Source organism: Rhamphochromis sp. 'chilingali', assembly GCF_963969265.1.
Source record: "Rhamphochromis sp. 'chilingali' genome assembly, chromosome: 11".
In the NCBI taxonomy this organism is placed as follows: domain Eukaryota; kingdom Metazoa; phylum Chordata; class Actinopteri; order Cichliformes; family Cichlidae; genus Rhamphochromis; species Rhamphochromis sp. 'chilingali'.
This window is the reverse complement of record NC_137938.1, coordinates 29,825,477-29,841,757: the sequence shown is the minus strand read 5'-3', so window position 1 is coordinate 29,841,757 and position 16,281 is coordinate 29,825,477. Positions and strand designations below refer to the sequence as shown.

General features: G+C 36.9%; 1 protein-coding gene across 1 annotated transcript; it reads left to right on the top strand.

The window, feature by feature from the left end:
* Positions 1-3,519: 3,519 nt before the first annotated feature.
* On the top strand, positions 3,520-15,709 carry LOC308406049 (sialic acid-binding Ig-like lectin 10; the record flags this gene model as incomplete). The annotated part of the gene is made up of 9 exons (XM_080896853.1): positions 3,520-3,601; positions 5,477-5,881; positions 6,111-6,431; positions 6,576-6,833; positions 7,375-7,656; positions 8,104-8,361; positions 8,773-9,054; positions 11,657-11,941; positions 15,585-15,709. 9 exons carry the CDS (start codon positions 3,520-3,522, stop codon positions 15,707-15,709), a joined length of 2,298 nt encoding a protein of 765 aa, XP_080752979.1.
* Positions 15,710-16,281: the final 572 nt, after the last annotated feature.

Here is a 16,281-nt window from a genome sequence, read left to right as displayed (position 1 = left end):
AAAAATAAAAACAGTAAAATATATATAAAATTCCCCGCTCGCCCCTACGGGCGGTCTATCCTTCAAGTTCAGGCCTGGAGCTTGAGGGTCCTGTGCAGTATCTTAGCTGTTCCTAGGACTGCGCTCTTCTGGACAGAGATCTCTGATGTTGTTCCTGCACTGCACCGTGCTCCGATTACCCCAGGGACCACTGTTATCTTCACGCTCCACATTTTCTCGAGCTCTTCTCTGAGCCCTTGGTATTTCTCGGTAATGGTGGCTGTAGGCATCGTCCGTGGGGCTGCGTTAACATCATATAGTTGACCTTCTGAGGGTACTTCACGTAGTCTTGGTAACCGGCTATGGGGGAATCCAGGTTTCAAGCTTGGCCATGATCCTATCTTTAAGGTCAGTTTCTAATGCACTCAACGATCCTTCTATCGCACTTGGGGCTTGGAATCCCAATCTCGGGTGGGAATGATATCTGTATTTAATTTGACTTGACCTTTTCAAGTTGGGTTCAGTTTTCCTCTCCTGAAATTGTTGCTTAATATCTGTTGCGCTTCTTCTTCCTATTGACTTCTCACTTCCTAAACGTGATGACCTCTCATCACGTTTAGGAAGTGAGATATCCTTCAGCATCGTTCAGTGAGATACATTTCCTGGTCCCTATTCTAGGAAGCATGTTCATCAAACTGAGTGTAAAAATAAACTATGAGTTTATTAACTCTGAGATCAGCAACTCAGAGTTTCAGAGTTTCATTTCAGATCAGAGTTTCGTGTTCAAGAACAGTTCACCATCGTAAGTTCAATAAAGTTCAGTTCAGTTTAAAAAATAAAAATAAAAACAGTTTTTGTTACAGACTGGTTGAGACTGGTTCCTGGCCCGTGCCATGTGTTGAGGTGCACCTCACTGTATCTATGGGTCATATCTTAAACCTCACACTCAAACATCAGCTCCTTCTCCACCAGAGAAGTGATGTTTCATATCCCAGTTGTCAGCCTTGATATTCAGACATCAGACCACCAATGACTACGTCATTTGCTGGCGTTGATACACACTGCACCCAACCTCTATAGCATCTCCTTTGGGTGGTGACAGTGAGCGAGAGAGAAAATTTAATTTAGTTTTTTTCACTACTGGCTAAAAATGCTTCATGAGATTTGCAGAATCTAATCTAATCTCAGCCTTCACTGATAGATAATAGCAACCTTACAGCTATACCAGGAATGTTTTGCTGACTGATTGGAAATCTTTACACTGTGTTTCACAAGCCAGCTTTCCAAATCTATAATGACTCTGAAGTTTTATTGGTAACGGTAAACATTTTATAGGAAATGTCACTTTTATAGATTTTAAAGATTTGAGTCTATTTTTTGGAGAATGAGTTACTTTAAATAAAGAATACAGGTTGTGCTTGGGAAAAAGTAAGGCGTTATGAATGAATCTGGACAGGATGAACTCCAACCTGGACCTGGGCATCTATGGACTAAATCTGTGATCCTGATCTATTTTGGATCCATCCAGTCAAAGAAAGAAAAAGAAGAGTATAATCCCCTGTTTGAGTTTTTTTTTTAATGGCGGCCAGTATTCTATCATCTCCATCATTATTTGGTAGAATTTTGTAGAAGAGCACTTGTTTTCTCACTTGAGATTTTTCTGTAATCTGTAGCTGGCTATTAACATGTTAGATGTTTCACAAACTGCAAGATTAAAACCTGTATCTAATGATTCAGTTTTCTTCATCTCAATCTGTCTGAAGGACCGAAAAAAGGTATTTTTAAAAAATTATTATTTGTATGACACAAACAACTTTATTGTAAATGTGCAAACGACTGAGGTTGCTGTTGATGCAAATAATGTTGCTGATCACGCGAAAATGATATTGCTGTATTATGACTCATTATGTATTATGAGTCACTTCCTCTATCTCTGTCTTTCTCTCTCTCTTTCTTTCTTGCAAAAAATTGTTACACAGTAAAAATTTACCAATGGTTAAATTAAGGATAGATTAAAATTATGCACCTCAAGTGAAGAGCTTTGCATGATACAGAGAGCACACCAGTGCCTTACACAATATTAAAGTAATATTGCAACACTTTCCAATAACAGTACAGATATTGCACAATATAAATAGAAACAAAAAACCCCCTAATACTTCCTATGCAGAAGTTTTTGCAGAGAATGGGAATAAAATGGAGAAATGCTAAGAGAGAAAGTTAATTTCTTTAAAATTATTTAAGTTCTTTAATGCACTTAACCTTTCTCAAGGAACTTTAAAAAAAATATCATTGTTAACTCTTTTAATATATGCAGATATGAGGCAGTAGGAAAGCCCTTGAATGGCATTCCAATTATGCTGTACATGTTTTGGGGGTGTTGGAATGATGTAATGATGCTTAATGACATGCACAGGTCATATTCTCTCTTTAATATTGTACAGTCTTTACAGTGTAAAGACAACAAAATTAAAAAAATGAATGGAATGTCTGGAATGTCAATTTCCCAAGATAATAATAAGATTTTCAGGGAATAAAAATTAGTCAGTGATTAGCATTTTGTGTTAAAATATACAGCATACACTGTGTGATATGAGATGAGAGATAACTTTATTGGGGAAAGAATAGTATTTGGTCACTTAAATTGACATCAAAACTGGCCTCCCTGTGACTCGCTGTGAGGTTGTTGATCCACATGAATTTCTCCAACCTAATCAGCAAAGATCAGATTATATGAAAGGTAAAGTGACATTATTGCGTCTGCCCGGTAATGACCCACAGGATGTCAAAATTCAGTATTCTTCCTGAATTCAAGAAATCTGGCTTTTCACCCCAAGCTACCCCCACACTTGTGGTCATAACATCAAAACTAACAGTGATAAGATGATGAAACCCACAGATTGTGTAGTTTAATAACTGTTTAAAATTTTCTGAAATTATACACTAGTATGAATCTAGAACAGCAATTAATACAATGTTGGATGCTGTCACAGCTTTTCATATCACTATTCAATGATCCAGCAAGAAAATAAAACTTTTATAGACATTTTCAAAGTAGAAATACTGAAATATATGATTTAATTATTTTTTTCTTTTGTCCTAGTTGCAGATTTTTATATAACTAAATTGCATATTTGTTTAGATTTTTACTGTCTTTTTCTGGTAAAATGAATTTAGTAATACAATGTTGGTCATTACTTAATGTGATCAAATGACATATATAAAATATAAGGGGGTAAAAAGTTGTTATAACGCTGTTTCTGTTTTCAGTAGATTTAAACTTTTCCTTCAAATTGGGCTACATGCTGACTAATAAGTGTACTAATTTTTTTTTTTTCTGAATCAATCTATTTGGTGTCCTGGTGAAAAACGCCGGTGTGTTTATGAAACGGACCCAAAACGCAGACACAGGAGAAATGAACTGGTGTTTAAACAAAAAATGAACCTTTACTGCAGGTGATACAAAAAACGGAAAACAAGGGAGAAAGAAAACTGAAACCTAAACTGGGAAAAACTATGACTATCTATGACACCTAAGACATGGGACAGGAAGACGGAACTGAACAGGAACATGCAAACATAGCGAGAAAAAGTCTAAACATGAACATGAACCTGGTAACAGGTAACAGGCGACTTAAAGAAACAGACGGGTAATGAGGGAAGTGGAAACACCTGGGGAAACACAGGTGACACAAATGAACATGTTGCCACAGGGGGAAGTAAAACAAAACACAGTGAACATGGAAACACTACAATCTTCAAAATAAAACAGAAAATATGGAGAGACGTAGACATGACACACGAGCTTGACAACGTGGACACAACACAGACATGAAACACATGACAGACTGGACAGGAAACATGACACATAACCAAGGAAACATGGATTAAAAAACAAAATCCAGAATAAAGCTCAGCTAAATCCTAACTAATAATAAGACAAGAACTTATTATCACCAACTTAACATGAGAAAATCAAAAATACAAAATAATCTGAAAACACTGGGTCACAGACCCCGCCCCTGACATTTGGTTGCTTAATGGAAGACAGCCCATCAATTATCCTACCACAGGATAGCACAACACACAGTAGATTGTATACACATGCTAAATATGGTGAATTAACTTAAGTGAATTTATTCTGTGAAAAAACTTTAAATGCTTTCTCACATTATCTTACTTACCGTCATTACCAACTTACGGGAGCAAGTACTGTATTTGTGTAGTATTTGTGAAGTGTGTATCAAGAAAAATGTTCATAAAAATGTTCCTTTAAGTTTTTGTTTGCTTTTCCCATAGTTTTTATATACTGTACATACTATATGTAAAAATGTATACTTCAGTGACATTGATTGACATCCTAAAAATAAAACATTTTGAAATATCACACAAGTAAAAAAAAAAAGTCCTTTCGCACACTCTAGTTACACTCTAGGGTTGAAATTATGAATGTCTGTGTTTTGCAATGATTGCCCTGTAAAAGGTTGGAAAGCCAGTCGGTCAAGTTCATTGGTGTGACGAGAAACTTCCTGAAATTGTGCTACAAAAAGAGGGAAAAAAACAGAAAAGAGAGAGGCGAGAAACAGAAACTTACATTTAAGTAGTCAGCGGACATCAGTGAGGAGAGAGAACAAGGCAAAACAGGTAAGAAAAAATTTAATGTGTTTTAAAATATCTTTTTAAATACAAAAAAGAAAATCTATTTTTTTTTTACATCAATAGCAGGTCTGGTAAAATAAAAATACCATTATGCATAGATTACATGGATGATGCTGCTCTGTTATATGGCAGGTGTTTTACATTTATTGTATAAGTGTCGCTGAAGCACTGTAAGAACATTTTTATTCATCAAGTAATGTTTCAGGATGGATGACACAAAGATTACTTTTTAAGGTAGTGGTGTAATCACAGGTGTGGGTAACATATAGACAAACAGGAGCAAATAACTGATCACGTTTAATCGATCTGAATTGTTGAATTTGATTTTTGTTTTGATTTTTGTTTTTATTCCTGCATGTTTACGGCATCATCTATATTAGTTATTCTAAGGAGAGAGAGACTGAATCTGTTGAGCATCGGGCATCAAGGATGTTTGTTCTCATCTGGGCAACTCTGCTTTTCAGCAGTGCTGAAACAGGTTTGTGTCTACTTTGTTATCAACCTGTAATTCAGCCAACATATATATTTCTTTCATAAATTTGCAAGTGAAACTGTTTTTCTAACATACAAATCATTATTTATTCTACCAAGACTTTATCATAAGTTAGTAGTGTTACTGTTATCTGTTGACCTTTATGCCATTTTATATAAATCTTTGTAACAAAACTTACTACAGGCTAAGAAATATGTAAAATTCTGATTGTTGCATATACTACACTCAAACAAGCAACATATGTAAAACAGGAAAGCTATTGAAGTATATTTATTAAAAATCATATTTATTGTTATAAACTAAATATTCTCTGTCACTATGTGTATCTCCCTGTTTGTGCCTCAGCCTGGGGACGACAACACTGTGTTGGAAGATACTGTGTGACTCTCAGTGAGCAAGAACTTACAGCAGAGGCTGGACTCTGTGTTGTGATCCCATGTTCTTTCACTACTGCTGATGAGTTTACACCCAAACATACAGTTTGGTACGAATGTGAAGCATCTCAACACAGCTGCAGCGATGCTGACATAATATTTCACAGCAACAAAAACACTGAGAAAAAAGCTCAGGCTGCGTTTGAAGGACGAGTCTCACGTTTGGAGCCTGATGTGACTCAAAAGAACTGCAGCATCATCATTAATGATCTGAAAGAGTCTGATTCAGGATCATATCAGCTCAGAGTTACTGGTGAACTGAATGGAAAACAAGATGGATTCACATTCATTCCTAGAGTAACTGTCTCTGTTAAAGGTATGAAAGCTATTCCAAGAAGAATAATGCTGATTTTAAATACTCAGTCTTGTGAAACCTCATATTTAGTATTTTTACAATCTTAAATGAAGTATTATTTAATTTCGGGAATTGGTTGATCCTCTGTGGAAATCTAATAGGAGCTGCAGTAGATCCAACTAGTGGCCAGCAAAATATTTCTTTCATCAAGGCTAAATTTGATTCCACTAATGCCCAATACTTCTATTAGGTCTTAATCAGAAGCCCACAGTAATGATTCCCACACTGACTGAGGGACAGCAGGCCACACTGACCTGCACTGCTCCTGGTCTCTGCTCTGGATCTGTTCCTGAAATCACCTGGACATGGAGAGGAGCAGGAGGGACTGAATCTTACATTACAGGAAATAGCACTGCGTTTAAGACTGAGGGTCTGACTCCTTTCACACAAAGACATGTGTCAACTTTGACCTTTAACCCTTCATCTGAAAACCACAACACCAATGTGACCTGTAAAGTACACTTCATTGGCAAAATAATGAAAGAAGAGACTTTGGGTTTGAATGTGAACTGTAAGTACTTTTATAGTATTAAACTAGCTTTTTTTTTTCCTGAAATCTGTTGAGTTGTGCAGTGTCAGCTGCATTCTTCTAGCAAGAAAGTCAGAAAGTTAGGGAAACTACATGATTGTGTAATTTATATGTTTTGTCTCATAGATATGAAAAAATTTCAAATTACTGGCATCACAACTGTTAAAGAGGGAGACAATCTGAATCTGACCTGCAGTGTTGAAAGTTTCCCTCCATCTCTGATTTTATGGTCTAAACTTGGTTCTGTCACAAACCTGCACAATGACACTGGATCAGCCAAACTTGCCATCCAGAATGTGACAACAGAAGATTCTGGACAGTACATCTGTACAGCAACACATCTGGACACAACTAGGACTTCTTATGTCAATGTGACTGTGACTTGTAAGTAGGCATTATCGTTTTTTATTAATGTCTTGATGCATGCTCAATCATGCATTGGTCACTGAAGGAACAATGGGCTGGGAGGTCAGTTCCTTGATCAAAAATGCAAATTCTCATTAATTATCAAGGAACTGACCTCCCAGCCCATTGTTCCTTCAGTGGTGCTGGTTTCAGTCATTATGCAAATGTACTGTTTATAAAATTGGGGTAACCTGAAGTCAGCTGAGACTGAAGAAGTCACTTGGGTGAGTGATGAAACGTTTCTCCCACTGAAAACGCTACATCCAAATGAACAAAATCAACTTTGGGGAGTCTTTATTAATCTTGTATTTGACAGCCATTCTAAACTTCTTTTGACGTTCTACAGAAACCAATTTGCTGAATTTTGGCACTTTGCTCAGGGAATATATATAATGTCACACATGTAACACATCAACCTACCTTAGCAGCTTTTACTGCAGAACTGCATATTGTGTCTCATCACCATGATCTATGCAGTGTTAATTTCTCCCTCTTTAAAAGATTTAAATACACTCCACAGATAAAAGGAAACCTCAGATCATCGGGAATACAACAATCAGGGAGGGAGATGTTCTGAATTTGACCTGCAGTGTTGAAAGTTTCCCTCCATCTCTGGTCATGTGGTCTAAACCTACTTCTAACCCAAGCCGACACAATGAAACCTACACTGACGCGCACAATGACACTGGATCAGCTACACTTGTCATCCCAAATGTGACAGCAGAACAGTCTGGACAGTACATCTGTACAGCAACACATCTGGACACAACTATGACTTCTTATGTCAATGTGACTGTGACTTGTAAGTAGACATTACCAGTCTCATTAATCTCAAGATATATGAATATGATATAAAATGCCTTATTATGAGGCTGGATCACTACAGGCTACCATAACAGCTACATTCCATTTTAACATTAATTCTTAAAATGAATTAAACATCATGGAGTTGAAACATCATTCTTCCTTCTCTGGTGATTTGATGATTAGAGTGGTTCGCACTGGTGGGGGAAATAAAAGCAAAACATGCCAGCTAGTTAAATACCTGGACAGCATTATATAAATATTAGAATCCCTGACTGTTCTGTGTGGACCAGGTTTCCATTTTTTCTTTTTTCTTTTTTTTTTTTTGGGGGGGGGGGGGGGGGGGGGGGGGGGGGGGTCTTTCTTTTTTTGGTTCATTGTTAATATTTTTTTTCAGTTGTTTTCTCTCACCTTATCCTGAATGAAATGCTGGTGTGCTCCACAGACACAAGAAGACCTTGGATCATTGGAAACACAACTGTGAAGGAGGGAGATGTTCTGAATCTGACCTGCAGTGTTGAAAGTGTCCCTCCATCCCTGGTTGTGTGGTCTAAACTTGGTTCCAACACAAACCTGCACAGTGACACTGGATCAGCCAAACTTGCCGTCCTGAATGTGACAACAGAAGATTCTGGACAGTACATCTGTACAGCTAAATATATGAACACTACCCTTAAGGATAAATTCAACATAACAGTGATATGTAAGTACAAAACCTTATGTTTTTGGACAGAATATTTATAGTACTGTTCATTTTTTTTCTTCCTATCACGTAACTGAAATTGTGAATCACAAGGAGAACAACAAAGCAAACAATGCAGTCACTATGCAAATGTGCATCTTGTTTCTTTCAGTTTAATGAAGCACAACAATTGTTGCATGTGTATTTGAGAGCCATTCTAAATTTCCTTTGACATTCTACAGTAACTAATTGTATTTCAAGTGCAGCTAAAGTTTGGCACTTTGCTCAGTGAATATACATAATGTTACACATGTCAAACATTAACCTATTTTAGAAGCTTTCACTGCAAAACTGCAGTAGCAGTTTCTCATTACCATGATCTGTGGCAGTGTTAATGTCTCCCTCTTTAAAAGATTTAAATACACTCCACAGATAAAAGGAAACCTCAGATCATCGGGAATACAACAATCAGGGAGGGAGATGTTCTGAATTTGACCTGCAGTGTTGAAAGTTTCCCTCCATCTCTGGTCATGTGGTCTAAACCTACTTCTAACCCAAGCCGACACAATGGAACCTACACTGACGCGTACAATGACACTGGATCAGCTACACTTGTTATCGCAAATGTAACAACAAAACAGTCTGGACAGTACATCTGTACAGCAACACATCTGGACACAACTATGACTTCTTATGTCAATGTGACTGTGACTTGTAAGTAGACATTGCCAGTTTCATTAATCTCAAGATGTATGTATGTGATATAAAAAGATAATTGTTGAAAAAAAATAAAATAAAATGTCTTATTATGAGGCTGGATCACTACAGCTACAGTCCATTTTAATATTGATTCTTAAAAAAAAAACAATACAAACATGGCAGCCAGTTAAATGCCTGCACAGCATCACAGAATTATTATTATTATTCTGTGTGATCAAAGAACATAAGAACTTTATTTTCTTCTGTTTTTGTTTGTTTGTTTGTTTGGTTGGTTGGTTCATCCTTAATAATTCTTTTAGTTGTTTTCTCTCTCCTTATCCTGAATAAAATGCTGGTGTGCTCCACAGATACAAGAAGACCTCAGATCATTGGAAACACAACTGTGAAGGAGGGAGATGTCCTGAATCTGACCTGCAGTGTTGAAAGTGTCCCTCCATCCCTGGTTGTGTGGTCTAAACTTGGTTCCAACACAAACCTGCACAATGACACTGGATCAGCTACATTTATCATCTCAAATGCAACAGCAGAACATTCTGGACAGTACATCTGTACAACTAACTATATGGACTATGCCCTGAAGGACAAAGTCAATGTAAAAGTGATTTGTAAGTACACAACTTTTTGCTATAAGACAGAACATTTATAATACAGCACAGTTATATTTCCCCCGATCTGGTAACTGAAATTGTGACTGCTAGCATAAAAAATACATAAAGAATAACATGCAGATGATGTGTACATGTGTTCTTTGTAGGTACAGAGTAACAAAAAACAAACAAATGAAAACACAATGCTATGAAATAACATGCAGAACACAAGGTATATTGTGGGGAAAACAACTTTGCAGAAAACCACAGCAAATGTTGCACATGTATTTGAGAGCCAGTTGAAACCGCAAGTGACATCTGCAAAAATCAAGATGTATCTTCAATGCTGCTGAAATCTGTTTCACTTTGCACTGTCCATGTAATATTATACACGCAGTGTCAGATCAGTTTGTGAATAATATTATTAGTGCCAGTATCAAAAATCTTATTTCTTTTCTTTTCAAAATCTCATTACAAATTTTCACAGAAGGGTTATCTGCCAGTGTTCCTTTCATGGTGCTTATTTAAGTTACTGAAATGTGCTCTGCAGATAAAAGGAAACCTCAGATCATCGGGAATACAACAGTCAAGGAGGGAGATGTTCTGAATTTGACCTGCAGTGTTCAAAGTTTCCCTCCATCACTTATTATGTGGAAAAAACTTAATTCCACCACAATTCTTCAGAATAGAACTTACACTGTCCTAACCAGTGACACTGGATCAGCTACAGTTTTCATCCAGAATGTGACAACAGAACATTCTGGACAGTACATCTGTACAGCAACACATCTGGACACAACTATGACTTCTTACGTCAATGTGGCTGTAACTTGTAAGTAAACTTTACCAGTCTCCAGGTGTCTATAATGTATGTACACAATTGTTTTTACGTCATTGGTAGTCAGATATTTTGGTCTTTACATTTTACTAGCCATAATGACGTGAGGAAATATTTTTTTAAGGATGCAGTATAAATGGTTATCAAATTTCATTACATGAAGACAAAAACTGCTGGTTAAAGCAAAGGAAACATTAAAAACCAAAAAGTGTTGTGTTCTCACAGTGGTCCAACACATGTTGTGGTAACAGGCATTGATTCTGCAAGTCTCTTAAAATCTGCTTGAGGGATCAAATATAATTTTTCGTGTTATGATGATTTGGTGACTGTAGTGGGGAGCAGTACAGCAGTAATGGGTAAAACCCTGGAATACTGTTGTCACCCTCCATGTCTTAAATAAATAACTGAGTTGTGCTCCACAGATACAAGAAAACCTCAGATCACTGGGAACACAAGTATAAAGGAGGGAGACGATCTAAATCTGACCTGCAGTGTTGAAAGTTTCCCTCCATCTCTCATTATGTGGTCTAAATTGACTTCTGTCACAAACCTGCACAACGACACTGGATCAGCTACGCTTGTCATCCCTAATGGAACCGCAGAAGATTCTGGACAGTACATCTGTACAGCTAAATATATGAGTAACACTCTAAAAGAGGAAGTCCATGTAACAGTGATATGTATGTATACAACTTTTTGCTTTTACTATATGGTTAAATGTGTGATGCCATCTAAACATCTTTGCATATTGACTATTTAGGCAGATTCTCTTGTTGGTGAGCACAAAAAAAAAATCTGTTATCCCACAGATAAAAGAAAACCTCAGATTATCGGGACTACAACTGTTAAGAAGGGAGATGTTCTGAATTTGACCTGCAGTGCTGAGAGTTTCCCTCCAGCTCTTATCATGTGGAAAAAACGTAGCTCCAACACAAACCTTCTGAGTGGAAATTACACTGACCTGCACAATGGCACTGGATCATCTACACTTGTCATTCATAATGTGACAGCTGAGTATTCTGGACAATATGTCTGCACAGCGAAATATCTGGACAAAGCCATTACTATACATGCCAGTGTGACTGTGACTTGTAAGTGGAACACAGTGATCTTGAATCTGAAGTTTATGTACACCTTCCTTTGTTTTATGAGTCTAATCATGTGCTTACAGGGTTTTCAGAGACCCAGGATGGCTCTGGATGTGTGCTTCAGTCAGAGGTTTTGACCTGTGTGTGTATCAGTGAAGGGTTTCCTTTACCTACCATCAAATGGCCGCTCCTAAAGAACCACACTGAGTATTCTGTCATTACTATGGTCTCTAAACACACAGTCAACAGCACTGTCAGTGTAACTGTAAACAAACATAGCAACAGCACTGTGGAATGTGTGAGTAACAATGGAAATGGAGAGAATAGAGAAAACCTACTGATCCACCAAAACTTGCCTGAAAAACATGGTATGTGTTTTCCATCTAAACACCTTTCACTGCCACGTTCACTTTTTACGTACCACATTTTCTTAATGCAGCCTTGCTAATTAGGCTGTCATTTATAGTTTGTATTTGCTTTATCTAATTCAAAACAACCTGGACCATAATTTTTTATGTTGTTATTTTTTGGAGTGCAGAGCAATCGTCTAATTTAAGGCAGGGATACATGAAAGTCATCATTGGCATTTTGGCTGCAGTAGTTCTTTCAGCAATCGTTTGCTGTTTTACCAAAAATTGGTACAGGTAAAGCACTTGCTTTTATAATTATTATTAATATTAGTTAGCTGTTGTTTTTTTCTGTAGATAAATTTGAACATAAATGTACTTCTCTAAAAACACCCCTTTCTATAGAAAAAATCAGAAGACCTCAAAAAATTCAGATGAGACTTTGGAGATGGAGAAACATCAAGATGATAAACTGGTATTTATGTTCATTTGACTTTTTTTTGGTATGATTTTCTACACAAATGCTCAGAAAACTTAAGTGTCCATACTCTTACTATACATTCACATATAAAGTGGCCCATCCTGCTCCAAGTTTCTACAAAAGAAAAAGAAATTCGGTCTGAGTCAAAACACAATTAGTTGGATCCCTTTATCTTTCTACTGAGTCTAACGCAATTCAGAGAAGTAGGTTTTGTAGAATTGTCCTGAAACACAAACTGCACAATGACGTGTTAGAAAAGGAGTACGGTATCATGATGCAATTTTGAAGTAAGTCTGAGAAGCAATGACTCTGTTTAGGCATCAATGCCCTCTAAACACCAAACAGACAGAATACACAGACATTTAGTTGCACAAAAAGACACAAAAAGAAGTATGTTGGAATAAGAGTGACAAAAGTGACACAACACTATACACAATAAACACAATAATATGAATAAACAACATAGGTTATTAGTTTTGCCATAAACAGTTGATGAACAGGTCACTGATGTTTAAGCATGAATGTAACTTCTAAGTTGGTTAACTCAAAAATACTTGCAACATGCTGACAGTTAATTTTTCCCTGTTGAAAAGCAGCAGTGCCAGGAAAGCAGCAAAGAGGCAAGAGAGGACAAAGACGGAGTATGCTGAAATCAAAAAAGCAGTAAAAGCAGAACAGGTAGAAGATGCTTGAGAAGGAAAGGGAAATGTTGGAGGCCAAAGAAGAGAAGGAGATGGAGTTGGAGATGAAACATTGTCAACCAGAAAAAGAGGAAGGAGAAGATGAAGCTGTGTACTCCACTGTGAATGATCCCACTTATTCTACTGTCACTGTGTCTTTTTTCTTTAAATAACCCAAATAAAGTTCTCTGCAGGTAGTTAGACACTTCATTAAGTGTATATGTAAGATCCCAAGGACCACCTCAATGATCTGTGCCCTAAGATATAATGCGGTTTTCTTTTACATGTTTTATTTGACAAGAATAAATCTATACTTTAAATTTTCCATCTAGTCAGAAAAAATAACTTTGTAGGGCTAATATGATTCCTTTTTAGAAATGTTATTTAAGACTTAGCCCACAGTAAACATCGAGATTTTTTTTTAATATTACAAAATCTTGACATATATGTTGGTGACAATACAGTGTCCAGACAAAGACAATATACTTAAGATTGTGTCTTTATCCAAAAAAAAAGAAAAGAAAAAAAGAAAAATCAATTAAACATTCTAGAAAAGTGTGACCTATACTTTTTGTGGTTTGAGTTGATTTTTAATGGTCTCTGCTCATTTTCATTTATTATTCTTTGTTGTTTTGCTAACAAAATAAGACCTTTTTGCTTTCTTTGGCCATTCATTGTGCTCACCAGAAAGTGGCAGAGTAAACCCATTACCCATGTGAAATTATAAGTCAAGTAGATGTGTGGTCTGTTATCACTGGTGCTGCCTGGCTGCAGATTTTGTATTTTGCCTGGTCTTGTATGATGCATTAATAAAAGTGAGTATTTTATACATCTCTAATTCTGCCCAATGCTCTGAATGGTGTGTCACAAGCAGGTTTCTATATCATAACATGAAATAGAGCTTTAATTTCAACCTTGAAAATTTCAGTATATTTTCATCATTGTTTAGACACTGGGTTAAAATAAAATTCCCACTCATGGTATCTACAATTGTGAAATATTAACACAACAAAAAAATTATCACACTGTAAAGCAAATCTTAGCATGATCTGATCAGATACAGTGTTTCAGATTTGTAATTAAGTTATAGAAATTGAATCATAATCAATAGCAGTACACTCACACACCAAAAATTAGGGCATTAGAGTACCTTACATTTTTGGCGATACTGGCGCTCTACTTACTTGGTCACACAACATGACAATGAGCAGTTGTTAAAATTGAAAAAATGTGATGCAAAAAGGAAGCAGAGAAACAATCACATTCAAAGCAAAAGTTGTGGCTTACAGCAAAAACCAAGATGTAATGAATGGTCACCATTTCACCTTCTTCACAGTTTCAACACCTCTCAGCAAGTAGAAAGTGTTCACCTATAATTTGGTGTCTTCCATACAAGCTATGGCTGAAGTTGTCAACCTCTGTGTTAAGGAATTTTTATTGTTTTATTTGATTATGCTTCAAATGTTATGTTATACATATTTCACCAGACACAGTTTTCTGTTGAAACAGCAAGCTGACCCTGTGACACTGACAAGAGATCAGTACAGAAATACACATCTGCAGAAGTTGACTCGCAGTATATTATTCTTAGAAATTGACTTGCAACACACACACACACACACACACACACACACACACACACACACACACACACACACACACACACACACACACACACACACACACACACACACACACAGACAGACAGCATCAGGACCTGCGTAACAGGAAATGTGATTATATTTGCATATTGACGATGTAACCTATAAAAATAAACGAATACTGCAGTTCGGTGTGATTTGCTCTGAGCTTTTCACCCGTGCCGCACGTTGTCAATCTTAAGTGTCTCAGTGTTGTTTATTCACCTGACTGTTTGTTAACTGTAAATCTCTGACACTCTGTTAGCAACCAAAGTAATCACAGTGAAGTTATCAGAGCAGCAATATCTGTGAACAGTTTCACTTAGTGATGGAAATATCAACCATATCAGACAACATGACCCAGAGTCATGAAACTACAGTAAAGCAGGGGGAAAAGCCCCAAGAAGGAAAAGTGATGTTGTGTTACAGTTTTAAGGCAGAGGAGGGTGGGAATGGTAAAATGCAATAAAAAGCTCACTTCGGACTTCCCACTGTGAGCACTTACATGAAACCTTGTATTGGATGAATTTGCTCCCTTGCAAGAATAAACACTCCAGTTCTTGACTGTTGTTCATTTTTCTTAATTTGTATTCTGACATAGCACAATGTTGATAATTTGTTGAGCTGACCCTTTGAAATAAGATAATAGTGTAACTTATATGTTATTATGAAACTTTGCACTTTCCTTTCCTTTATTCATACTTTTCATTAGACAACACAGCAGTAGCTGAACATACAAAGATACACTGTCAATTTGAATTGGAATCTTATGGCAAATGGAGTGCTTCTCTTGACCACTGCTAATGTATTTATGTGTGTGAATGTCATCTTTATGTATTCCATCAATATTTTGTGTTTTAAAGGTTCTATAGTGGCTCCTTTGAAGACCCAGGCTTTCTTTTTCCTGCTCAAGAAACCCAAGGCCAAAGAGGGAACACAAGCATCTGTTGTAGCTGAAACAGAGTTTTATACCAGTTTGGAAAACTGAAACTGAGTTTAATCAAATTCAAATTAAATCAGATTTCTTTTTGGATTTTGAATCATTTGATTTTCGATGACAAGAAAAACACGTTTTTGGCTGTCAGATGTGCTTCAGAGATGAGTACCAGTTCACCCCGAGCACATCTGACAGACATGAAAGGGTCTTGAAAAGCCGTGAAGAATGTTATATTGTACCTGTAACATTTTTCAGCGTGTCCGGTTTGGCAGTGGTTTCATGCAGTTAGATTATGCAGGAGGATGAAGGAATTGACACTACTGACGTGCCCACCAAGCTCTCCTAACTTAAATCCAACAGAAAACCGTTGGGACATTACGTTTTGGTCCATCCAATGCCACCAAATTACACTTCACACCGTCCAGGAAATCAGAGATGCCCTGCTCCAGATTTGGGAGGACACCCCCCAGCGTCATCTCATTAGGAGCATGCCCTGACATGGTCAGGCAAGCATACAAACATGTGAAGTCCATACAACACACAAACTTAACAATGTGGTGTATGCTGTACAGTGCAGCGAGGAATGCTCAGACCTCTACATTGGAGAGACCAAACAGCCACTT